This window comes from Mauremys mutica, chromosome 6 (assembly GCF_020497125.1).
Source record: "Mauremys mutica isolate MM-2020 ecotype Southern chromosome 6, ASM2049712v1, whole genome shotgun sequence".
In the NCBI taxonomy this organism is placed as follows: domain Eukaryota; kingdom Metazoa; phylum Chordata; order Testudines; family Geoemydidae; genus Mauremys; species Mauremys mutica.
Window position 1 is genome coordinate 84,635,066 of NC_059077.1, and position 12,612 is coordinate 84,647,677.

General features: G+C 39.6%; 1 protein-coding gene across 2 annotated transcripts in view; it reads left to right on the plus strand.

Moving 5' to 3' along the window:
• Positions 1-12,612, plus strand: part of FANCC (FA complementation group C) — a 135,452-nt gene that overhangs the window by 84,290 nt on the left and 38,550 nt on the right. For both annotated transcript variants that reach the window (XM_045022462.1, XM_045022463.1), the window contains exon 9: positions 5,303-5,459. In XM_045022462.1, the coding sequence (XP_044878397.1) occupies positions 5,303-5,459 (157 nt within the window). The remainder of the gene's footprint in view (positions 1-5,302; positions 5,460-12,612) is intronic.

A 12,612-nucleotide genomic window follows, 5' to 3' on the forward strand; every position in this document is an offset into this window, starting at 1 on the left:
CTGGTAAAAATTCTGTAAGCTTTCCCAGGACAACTGCCCTTGGCTAGGCTGTCCAAACTGAGTCAATATCACTTGAGTCAACAGGCAATAAATCATTACAAATATTTTTGTCACTCCTTAATGTTAGTCTGAACATTTTCTGTGGTGATAGAAGGTTTGTCTATGGTCATAGAGGATTTTTCTGAACCAAATACTCTGACCTGTATTTAACCTTTTCCAGTGCTTGTTTATCACAAGAAGCTAAAGGAATTCAGTTTGTATTGTTGTTGGCCACTTTATTCATTGAGGGTCTCTGAAAGTGCTTGTGAGGGTATTCCTTTGCAGGGGGCGGCCCTAGACTAGCTACCAGCAACTGGCGCCCTAGGCGAACCATGCAGTTGACACTCCCAAGCCCCAAGGGCAGATCTAGGCTGAGGTTTTTGGTAAACTGGGAAACATTTTGCCCCTTTTTTCCTTTTAATATTTTTTAGGTGTGGTGGGTTTTTTTTTTTACAGTGGCTTAATTATTCAGTTTGTCCATCCGTCCATCCAATGTTTCTGAGATCAAATAAAATAGAGACATGAAATTTTCAGAATAGATTTGTACACGACAGCTAGATGATATTTCAGTCCGATCTCAAATAAAAAATACATAAAAAATGTTAATTATAATTTTTATTATTACAAATCCAAAATCATCCATTATGCTATCCTGCTTTAACTGCCATTACCACCACATCCAATATAGAAAGAAATAAGAAAACTCTTCAGTGAACTTTAACCTATATTTACAAAACACTCCAAATAAAAAACACTCTGTGGTCTTAAAACATGACTTTTAACATAAGAAAGGCTGTACCGGGCCAGACCAAAGGTCCATCTAGCCCAGTATCTGTCTACCGACAGTGGCCAATGCCAGGTGCCCTAGAGGGAGTGAACCTAACAGGCAATGATCAAGTGATCTCTCTCCTGCCATCCATCTCCATCCTCTGCCGAACAAAGGCTAGGGACACCATTCTTTACCCATCCTGGCTAATAGCCATTTATGGACTTAGCCATCATGAATTTATCCAGTTCCCTTTTAAACATTGTTATAGTCCTAGCCTTCACAACCTCCTCAGGTAAGGAGTTCCACAACTTGACTGTGCGCTGCGGGAAGAAGAACTTTCTTTTATTTGTTTTAAACCTGCTGCCTATTAATTTCATTTGGTGACCCCTAGTTCTTGTATTATGGGAATAAGTAAATAACTTTTCCTTATCCACTTTCTCAACATCACTCATGACTTTATATACCTCTATCATATCCCCCCATAGTCTTCTCTTTTCCAAGCTGAAGAGTCCTAGCCTCTTTAATCTTTCCTCATATGGGACCCTCTCCAAACCCCTAATCATTTTAGTTGCCCTTTTCTGAACCTTTTCTAGTGCTAGAATATCTTTTTTGAGGTGAGGAGACTACATCTGTGCACAGTATTCGAGATGTGGGTGTACCATGGATTTATATAAGGGCAATAATATATTCTCAGTCTTATTCTCTATCCCCTTTTTAATGATTCCTAACATCCTGTTTGCTTTTTTGACCGCCTCTGCACACTGCGTGGACATCTTCAGAGAACTATCCACGATGACTCCAAGATCTTTTTCCTTACTCGTTGTAGCTAAATTAGCCCCTTTTCTTTTCTTTTCTTTTCTTTTCTTTTCTTTTCTTTTCTTTTCTTTTCTTTTCTTGCTTTAAGTTTTGAAAATTCAGTCACTGGTTCTCATAGGTCCAGTTTTCCAGCTATTTTATGCTCTATTGACATTGTGGCAAGTCCAACAAGTCTCTCTTGCACCATTGTTGATGTCTTTTTATCAGTTTTAACTTTGAGAAGCTATGTTCTCCACTAGCTACGGAAACTGGCAAAGTTAAAAGAATGCGTAGAGCTATACAAATGTTTGGAAACTGTGAGTTTATTTTCACAAACAAACTTCAGTACTTCTTCAGGAGTGGAATGTTTCTTAAGTCATCTTGAAAAAGCCTGACGCTCACTACACGAATCTGTTGCATCAATGTCTTTTGAATTTTCATGAGTCAATGCCAACTCCAGTTTTATACAAAATTCTTTATACAGAATTTTGCTGTTTTCTTTTGCAAGCTGTGGATATCATATAGAAAGCCAAATACTGACTCTAGCTCCTGCATCAATTGAAATCTTTCATCAACCGAGTGAATAGCAGCAAGGACTGGGAAGCAGAAATTCACTTTGAACCTTTGTTTTGGGTTCTGAATGTGTGTGTCTCATCCTTCATACGAAAACTGCTGTTTCTTTTGCCAAATGTGAACTGGCTCTGGTTCAAATTCTGTCGGAAAGTCTATTTCTTCAGCAAGCTCAAAAGAATCTACCAGTGTTCTTTCGAACCCTTCATCGCTTCTGAATTCTTCCAGAATATTTTTAGTTTGCTGCAGTTTTTGAATAGCAGAATGTATGTTCAAGTTCTTTTCCTGAAGCTGCTTACTAGTGAGGTTAATCTAAAAAAGGATATTATACCACAAATTGAGTGAAGTCACAAATTTGAACTTGGAAAGACCATTTGCAAGAGCTTCTGCATCTGAATGTGCCGTATTGCCACATGATCCAGTAAAGGTAGTATCGTCAGAAATTTCAGTTAGGGCATCATAAATATTTCCAAGTTCATAGCGAAGAGGCTTCAAAGCATCAGTGCGACTCTCCCATCTTGTCTGACTAAGTGGTTTCATAGTTAGAGAATTCACATGGCAAGTCAGAATCTGTCAATGGCGTGTTGAGCCTGAGAAAAACATAAACACATTGCACCAGGTCAAAGAAACTGCTTGCCTCCAAACAGCATCTAGTAGCATCATTGACAACCAAATTCAGAGAATGCGCACTGCAAGGAATGAAAAAGGCCCTAGGATTGATTTCCATCATTCTCCTTTGAACACCATGGTCTTTACCCTTCATATTACTCCCATTATCATAGCCTTGGCCATGTAAGTTTTCAACAGGTAATGACATTGTTTTAAGCTCTTGTAGAATAGTTTTAGTCATAAATGCTCCAGTCGTCTCTTTCAGTGGTACGAAACCCAAAATATGTTCCTTTATGAGCACTTCAACATTATCTTCATTTGCAGACTTTTCCATATCCACAAAACGAATGATCATCATCATTTGTTCAACATGATTCACATCTGGTGTACAGTCCAGTATTACTGAAAAGTATTTTGCAGAATGGGCAGCTTCTACAATTTTCTTTTTAATGGCATTTGCTAGGATTTGAATCGATATTTTTTCCTAAGTAATGAACCTGTGTTTCATGGTCCATTATTTTACATAGATGCTCCTTCATGACTGGATCAAACAAAGGTAGATATTCAACAAATTTTAAAAAGTTTCCATTACCTGGAGTGTATAATTTTTCATTTCTACCACGGAATGCTAAATTTTGCTCACTGATAACTCTCATTAAAGCAATCAGACGCTCTAATATTTGTTGCCAATATTCTTCTTTTTCCTTGATCACACATAAATTTTCTTCATCAATAGTGTTTCCTTTTTTCAATTGTAGTTCAAGTTCTTTCCAATTTTGAAAACATTCCAAATGTTCTGTTCTTCTTTCATGTGAGGAGAGAATTGAAGAGATATTTTTCCAGTCCTTTCAACCATTTTCAGTAAGTGATGTACCAATTACTTGATTTCTAAACAACTTGCAGCAAAAGCAAAACACAGAGTCCTTCGACACTGAATATTATAACCAGTTTCAATGAATTTCTTCCCCATTAATGAGTTTCCTCTTGTAATGCTAAGTAGAGCATTTTCTTTTATTTCTATCCTTAAGGAAGGGAAATTCATGAATTTGTTCGGGTCCATGTTCCATGAGAATTTGCCGCACACTGTCATCACATCTGGGCCATGAAGCTGGGTCCCCATACTGTAACTTGTTTGTAACTTCCTCATCCCTTCTTCCTTCTACTTCATTTACTTCAATTTCTGCATGTCTCTGAATGTGAATAAATTTTCTCCACTTCCATATCAGTCTGATGCTGTGAGCTGCCTTCATCTAGAAGTAAGTTTCCATCATCTTGAGTTTCCAAACTGCTTCCATGCGGATGTGAGCTAACCTCCTCTCCAAGTAAAATTCCTTCATCTGGATGCTGTGAACTGCTTCCATCTTTATTTGGATTAAAGAGAAGATATTTCAGGAAGGATCCCTGCTGTTTTGTTTGGTCCTTTTCCTTCTCAGCCTTTCGTTTATGATACTCGGCTCCCGAAGGTTTTCTTTTTCCTCTTTCTGCTATGGGGCATTTGAATATTGTTATGTACTGTGCTCCTGACTGTAAGCATTATAGCGTTAAGGATGGCTGACACACCACATGGTTGGCAATTTAAACCATATTGCAACCATCCCAACATGTCTTTTCACTGCTTAAAGATTCAATGATTAGTAACATACACTCACTTACCTATTAAAACAGTTAGTTACAGCATTTACACGGAAACAAAATGACCTTTTTCGACGTTATAACCCAACACCGGTTGTTTGGAAAGTAATCCCCTTCCTCACAGTTACCCACTTGGAGTGTGATGTCATAACTTTCGTAGTCTAAGTGTTAACGCTGTTACTTTTATGGACCTTATTTATTACATGTGAACCAGTTATAACAAAGAAAAGTTCATAATTATACAGCCCGATAATAATGCTAAGGTTTAGTAATGCTTAAAGATACTCACATTTTGGATTTATAATGCTGAAGACATTATTTTTTATTCTTTAGGACCAAGAAACACAATTTTCCACAATATTTGCTCAATTCTTAACCAGCTACCTGCGATGTGTGTTAAAATGACCGTTTGACATGTATCAACTTGCGATATATCTGCTCTACATGAATTTCCAGCTATGCGACCAATGAGGTTCACTTAACTGAACTTCTATAAATCTGTTGATAGGCAATTACCATTACACAGTATACATTATCAACTTTTCTATTAAGGTTGTAGTCACATTTTAAGAAGCAGCATTTTAAGAAGCAGCATGAATAGAGGATTAAAGAGCCAGTGGCTTCTTAGTTCTAATTCCTGCACTCCCACTTACTTGCTGTTTGGCTTTGGGAGAAATCACTTAATCTCTTAGTGTCTCAATTTTCCCATCTGTAAAAGGTAGGTAATAATTAGGAATGCACTTTCTTCTAAAATTTTATAATCCATAATGTGTATAATCCATATATGTGTATATGGATTGATAATTTTGTATTGATATGCAATTCTTGTAAATATTTATTCACTTCATGGCTCAGTTTGTGGAAAACAATATTTTCCCATTAACTCAGGAAGAAGATTGCCCTCTCTGAATCAGCTATCCTAAGCTTGTGGCTTCGTCATCTGCCTAGCCTTGAAAAAGCAACACTGCATCTTTTTGGAAGGTTGATTTCCACTCAAACAAGTTCACTGGAAGAGGTAGCATGTATCATAAAAGAGTCATTACTGGTATGTACCACAATTAATATATTACATCTTTTATGCTGAAGGATCACCAAATACTTCTCTCATATACAGCATCACTGAAATCCAGCAACCTCTATGGGGGGGAGTAGCTGTCAGCTGGCGTGTAGCTTAATAACAGTAGTGGAAAGAGAAGAAATTTTTGTGTAGAACACCATGGCAAATTCCTACTCTAATAAAATATGTTAAAATTAAAAACCTCACAGAACATGACATCAAAAGCTTCATCCATAGACCATCACAAGATAAACAGAAATGGGGCCTGATTGTCAAAGGTGCTGAGCACTATACAGGTCTGTCTCATTTTACGCTGGGGTTACGTTCCGCAGTCAGCGCGTAAAGCGAAAATCGCGTATAGTCAAAATTACATTGAGTGTAATGGTGGGCGGAATTGCCCGCACTACAGGTACAGTATTTAAATTGTTATTTTTCTCCTTTTTTTGTTTTTGTTCTTGTTTTTGCTGACCACGTAAAGCTGAAATCGCACATGTTAAAAGCGCCTAAGATGCGACAGACCTGTAATCGTTTTAGATTTTTTTTAGAAATATTGTGTTATATAGTGCACCAATTCCATCCAATGTATTTAGAAATTTGTAATGATTTGGGACCTGGTTACTTGACATATTAAAGGCTTCCACTAACAAAGAAATAGTAACAGAACCCCTTTATGAAAGCAATACATTTCAGGATGTATAGGTATGTCATGTGCACATATCTTGCATTGTGAAAGTGAACCTCAAACTGCCCTAGTGTGGGTACTGCTGAGGGGAAAAAGATCTTTGACAACTCTGTATGGGGCGCCCACACACACCTACAGGGAAATGGACATGTGCAACACATCTCAAAGAACAGTTACAGAAAGGTAGGTAACTGTTTCTTATTCATTGCCTCTGCAGATCCTCACTGTAGGTGTTGTGTACTATGCTGACAAGCTACATAACTGCTAACACTGATCCTGCTTATGCATCAATCAGGGAGCTGAACATTTCAGAATTCAAGATTGCAAAAGGTTCTGTGCCTGTATACATTCTCAGCTCTTTCTTTTCTACCTGTAAAGTGGTCACAGGATTATATCTCTCCCATAATCTATATAATACAACTGTTTTATCCATCTGTCCATCCCTCTACATTTGTAAAGCCAGCATTCACCATAATATATAGGTGCTATACATAGCTTACAGAAAACATTGGATCAGTATAGAAAGAAAGTAAAATCTCTGTCTTAATCTTGGGTATATTATTTATTTATTTATTTAATATTTATATTACATTCACACCCACAGCCCCACAGCAGGATTGGGACCATATTATGCTGGGCACATTCCTGTTGCACATACTTGAAAATTCAGCTGCTGCCCCCAGAAATTTGCACTCTAAGAAGACAAATGACACTCAGAGACACAAGAGAAGATGATGAGGGCATTCTGTGTAAAGGGGTAGTGTGGATGAAGGCACAAAGATGAGAATTTGACAAATAGGCAGATAAGCCTTGCTTTGTTGGTAGGAGGCAATGCATTAAGAAACAAGAGTATGGAAGAGGGATATGAGGGTACAGTTGAGAGGGTGATGACCGAAAGCTTGATCTTCTTGCAGTGAAGCATGGTAGCAGGAGCTGATAGTGTGGATGATGTGGTCAGAGCAATGTCAGTCAATCTAATAATTCCCTTATAACATGCTATTTTAAAAGCTATTTAGATTACAGCAAGTAGAAACTTTGGATTTACCAGTGTGATGAATATATCCTGTCTAAAATATATTTAGAACATTTATTTAGAGGTACATGAATATGTGTTTTGTTTGTTTGACTGATTATGACATTTCCAGGATGTGACCTCTATGTGCCTTATGGTTTACGATAATTACAATACAAAATGGTGAGCCAAAAATTACTGATTGATTTAGACTCTTTTTCCTATTTGCAATAAAAACAATACAGTATGAAAATAGCAACAAGAAAAAAATTGGTTATGTGAATAAGCTGCATCATCTGTGTAATTTATCACAATGAATTATCTCAGCACTGTCATAAGTGTAGGTAAATATCTTAGGGCAGGTCTACACTACAGCGCTACATCAGCGCAGCTGCACACTGATGCAGCTGCACTGCTGTAGTGGATATGGTGAAGATGCACTATGCTGATGGGAGAGCACTCTCCCATCGGCATAATTACTCCATCTCGGCGAAAAGCGAAAGCTATGTCAGCAGGAGATCATTTCCTGTTGATGTAGTGCTGGTGTGGACTGTGTGAAACTTGCATTGCTCATGGCGGGTTTTTTTTTTTTCACACCCCTGAGCAATGAAAGTTAAATCATCTTAAGCGGTAGTATAGACCTGCCCTTAGAGAGCTGTAGGTCCTGGATAGAAGACTGCTGTGCTTTAGTATCAAATAAACTTGATATCCAATACTGTTATATTTGGATTCCAACTGTAATTAGAGTGTGATAGTCTAGTAACTTGTATTTTATATGGTGTGTGGTTAATTATGTTTACATCTCTTGGAAGAAACTAGAATTAGTATTGAAAATTCTGTAGTTACTAGGAAGTAATAAAAACAAAAGATCAGCATTATACACATTGCATATAGTGAAATAATCTACATGAATATTCTTTGGCATCTCAGGAATTGGGAGATCTTGCATTTTTGAGGGTTGAAGTGTACATAAGTGTATAATATATATGTGTGTCTGTATATATGTGTTTGTAATATCTATGTGGTGGTGTATTAAACTAAATTCTTAACTTGCAAATTAGAAATTTTTTTTAGATACCTTCCTTTACAGATATAGTTCAGGCTTTTTGTACAGTCCTTACTACATGCACATATAGGCAAATCAGGGCCAATAGTAATGTCTGTGCAGATTTTAGTTAGTACTTTGGAAGCAGATGTAGTTGTGATCCTTTGAAAGGTAGGTCACAAGAAAACCTTAATCCTTGGCTTTAGTTTCTGACCCTTAAAACGTATGTCATTCTTGACACTGTAAGCCATTTTGTAAGTATGCAGTTCTTCTGGCATCATCAACTTTCCTAAGTCTGGCCCAGAATCAAAACTATGTTATGCTTTCCAGCTGAAATTCAGGTTGTGGACCCTCAAATGCTATTGTTTTTGATTCGGCACTGCAGAGTGAAAAGTGCCACTTATTAGGTGAGGTGGTGACACACTGTTATGCTGCAATACAGGATACTAAGGTTTGGGGTTGTACCCTGGTTTCTGTGCCCCTACATTGCCCTCCTGCTTTGACTGATCCACACAGTTATCTTCTAGCTGGATCCAGAGTCATCTTTCAAAGCTGGACATGTCAGTGAAAGAGGCAGAGAACAGGGAGAAAGATGGGGGAGGTGTAAGGGAGAAATTGGGAGAGGCAAGACAATTTTTGTTTTAAATTGAATTTCCTTGCAAGGTATCCTAGCTAAGTAAAGATACTATTCAACAGATACTATTAATTTCCTTAACAGTATATTTTATAAAAGAATCCACCCTCAAAAGGATATATCCTTGAGTTGAAACACTGGGAATTGTGTGGATTAATTTTATTTGTGCTCTTGGTGAATTCCTCATGCTCTTCACTACAATAATTCTATAAAAGAAATTAAATGGTATTCCCTTTTTAATAGCTATTGAAAAGAAAATCACAGTTTGCTGTCTCCTAGTTAGGAGTCCTTTAAGCATGTGAGTAGATCCTACCTTTTTAAACTCACCAAGTACTTGTGACTAAAAGTCAGCTAAACTTAAAGCTCTTAAAATAGGTTTGTATACATAGAATAAAGATGCATTTGGTACTCATTAAAGTTAAACCAAAAATTCAGGAGTGACATGTTTATCACTAATTAAGCAATATTTTTGTATAGTGCTAGTAAAAAAAATAAAACTTGGAAATACAAACAATCTGGTAAAGTACAGAAGTGTAATAGTTTCTTAGAGTTATTTAGCCATAGAGCTGCTGGATCCAGTGAATAGGACATGAGACTGGGAGTCAAGAGGACTCTAGTTCTGTTCCCATTTCTTCCATTCACGTGCTATGTGATTTTGGGCAAGTCACTTAACTTCTGTACTTCAGTTTCTTCATCTGTATATACCTTTTGAGGATAATAGTTGTTTATGTAAAGCACATTAAGCTGTATTGGTTAATAAAACACATAACAGAAGTTTGTTACTTATACATACATTAACACATGTATATGAATAAGCACATATGCATGTTCTCCTTTATTTCTCTATGTATTTGTTTGTGTTTATTGTTAAAATCAGTTTTTTCTTATTCCTATTATCAATCGTGAATCAGAAAAAATCATAATAGAAAAAGTAGCTGAATTTTACATGATTTGTGTGTGTATGCATGTAGCATCTCCACCATAATGTTGCAATGCAATTTTTTGCATTTAATTTCCTTTTAAAAAGGAAACAAAATAAAGGTGCCAATGTCTTTGATTGTATGAGAAATATACATCTGAATATGTAATCATTAGTTCAGACCTGCAATTCCAATATCCTTAGTCTGGCTGTGCATTCTATGTTGAATTATGCTCTACAGATCATGCAGATTTTGAAATTGTTGGGGAGAGGGTCCAATGGATATGATGCCAGTTCTGCAAAGCTTTTTCTGATGCTGTTTCCCATGTATGAGAGATGGTTTGCCAAGGTAAATTCAAGGGCAACTTGGGATGTGAGATCCCATGGTATCTTTTGAAAAGATTAGGTGATAACCTTGGCATCCTGAAAATCCCATCATCTTTGAGTTCTGGTCCCTGTGTGTATTTCACTGTGGGTACACATACTCTCCATGTGCCCAGAGCTGGAGAGTTTTGAAAGCAGTGTCAGTTGGTCTGCATATGTGTCCTGTCTCACCTTGTGTCTCTGACCAAGGAGATAAAGGGCAGGGTGAGCTGACTGCCTCTCTAGTTCCTTCTTACTGCTGTTTGGTCTGTATTGGAAGCCCCAACATCCCGAAGCTTCAACTTTCATATTTTTTGCAAGACTCCATCTCCGTTGCCTGCAAGCACAGTTTCAAGTTGTGTACTTGCCAAACTAGCAGTGCGAGAGCTCTTCTTTCTGGGCGTCTGCGTAAATGCTGAAAAAATCTGTTCCCTCTATTACCACTCCTGCTGCAAGTTTTGTACGAGATTCAGTAGATAGGGCATGAGTTATTCTCATTGCTCCCAAATGGCCCAGACAGTTTTGGTTCCCTAACCACCTACACGTGTCCCAGTCTCCTGGCTCAAGGGAACAGCAATATGAGGCATCCCAACCAATGGTTGCTTCATCTTGGAGCCTGGTTTTTGGATGGGCGTCATCCTTACAGCAATTGTGTAAAGCTGTACAGAACATTCTTTCTAATAGTAGTAAGGATTGCAGTAGGAAATATTACCTAGCTAAGTGGAAGCATTTCTCTGATGGGACACATCAAAGACATATTTCTCCAGAAGACACAGATATTCCTTTCATTCTGGACTATATTCTTTCCTTGAAGACAGCAGGTTTGTCCAACAGTTCCTAACAGGCCTACTTAACAGCAATCAATGCATATTATTTGTCTTCACAGGGCTACTCAATCTTTGCCTACCCTCTGACTAGCAGATCCTGGAAAGGCCTAATCAGAACCTTTCTACCTACTCCTCAATGAGACTTGAACCTTGTTCTCTCAGTACTCACTAAGGCCTGAGGTTCACTGAGGTACACTAAGAAGGGGGTTCGAATTAGGGTATGCAAATTCAGCTACGTGAATAGCGTAGCTGAATTCGAAGTACCCTAATTCGAACAACTCACCCGTCCACACGCGGCGGGGTCGAACTCCGCGGCTCCCCCGTCGACTCCGCCAACTCCTTCTGCCGAGGTGGAGTACCGGAGTCGACCGCGGCGCTTCCGGAGTTTGAACTATCGCGTCTAGATCAGACGCGATAGTTCGAACTCCAAAAAGTCGAACTCTCCGCGTTGAACCGGCAGGTAAGTGTAGACATACCCTAGGACTCCTTTTGAACCATTAGCTTCTTGGTCCATGTCTCTCCTATCCATGAAGGTTGCATTCCTGGTAGCCATCGCCTCAGCCAACAGGATTGGTGAGCTTGGGGCGTTGATGGCAGATTCTCCTTGCACTATATTCCTTAAGAACAAGGTTTCGTTATGTTTACACCCTATATTCACCTCCAGAATAGACTCTGAGTTTCACCAGAACCAGTCTGTCTGCTAAGAAGTACGGTGTTCTTCCCAAAGCCTCACGCATCCTCAGAAGAAAGGAGGCCTGTGGCGGGGCATTGACTCATTGGCACAGCTCCTCCTGCTGGTTGTCTCGGGAATTAGCTCTTCTAGCCCAGAGCACCCTCTGAAGGCTGGTCTCTCACCTGCCACTGGCCCCCGTGTCCCTCCTGGACCCCAGTGCCCCTCTATGTCAGGGTTCTGCCCCCGCAGTAATCCACAGTCTGGGTCTCCCCTCTCAGGGGAACCCCCAACCCGCTATCCCACCTTGCCTCAGTGGCTACTGCCAGTCATCATCTAGCTCCCGCTCACTGGGGCAAACTGCAGTCTGTAAACCACTCATCATTGGCAAGGGTGGGGGGTTAGGACCTGCTGCCTTTGCTTATCTCTGGGCTGCCCCTCTGCAGCCCCAGTACCTTTTTAGGCCCTTTTAGCAAGGCCTGCAGCCTGGGGTTTTACCAGGTTGGAGCTCCCCATCTCCCTCTGCCCTAACTCAGCACTGCTCCACCTCAGGTCCCTTCTCAGCTCCCAGGCAGCCAGATCCTTCTCCCTCAGTAAGCTAGAGAGAGAGTGTCTGTCTTAGTCTCTGGCCCTCAGCCCTCCCATAGGGCCAGCTGTGGCCTGATTGGGGCGTGGCCCCAGCTGTGGCTGCTTTCTGCAATCAGCCTAGCTTTTCCCCTGCCAAAGCCCTCTCCTGGGGCTGTTTTAAGCCCTGCAGGGCAGGAGCGGGGTAACCACCCCACTACAAGGCCCTATTCCCTTGATGTTCGGCGAGCCATAGTCTTTTACCTGCAGAGAATGAAAATATTGAGGAAATCTCCTAAACTAGTGTTTCTCAATGACTGGTCCATGGACTGGTGCCAGTCCCTGAGATTTCTCTGACACACTTTAGGAAGGCACCAAGCTGGTCCCTGGTATCAAAAAGTGAGAAACACTGCCCTAGACTATTT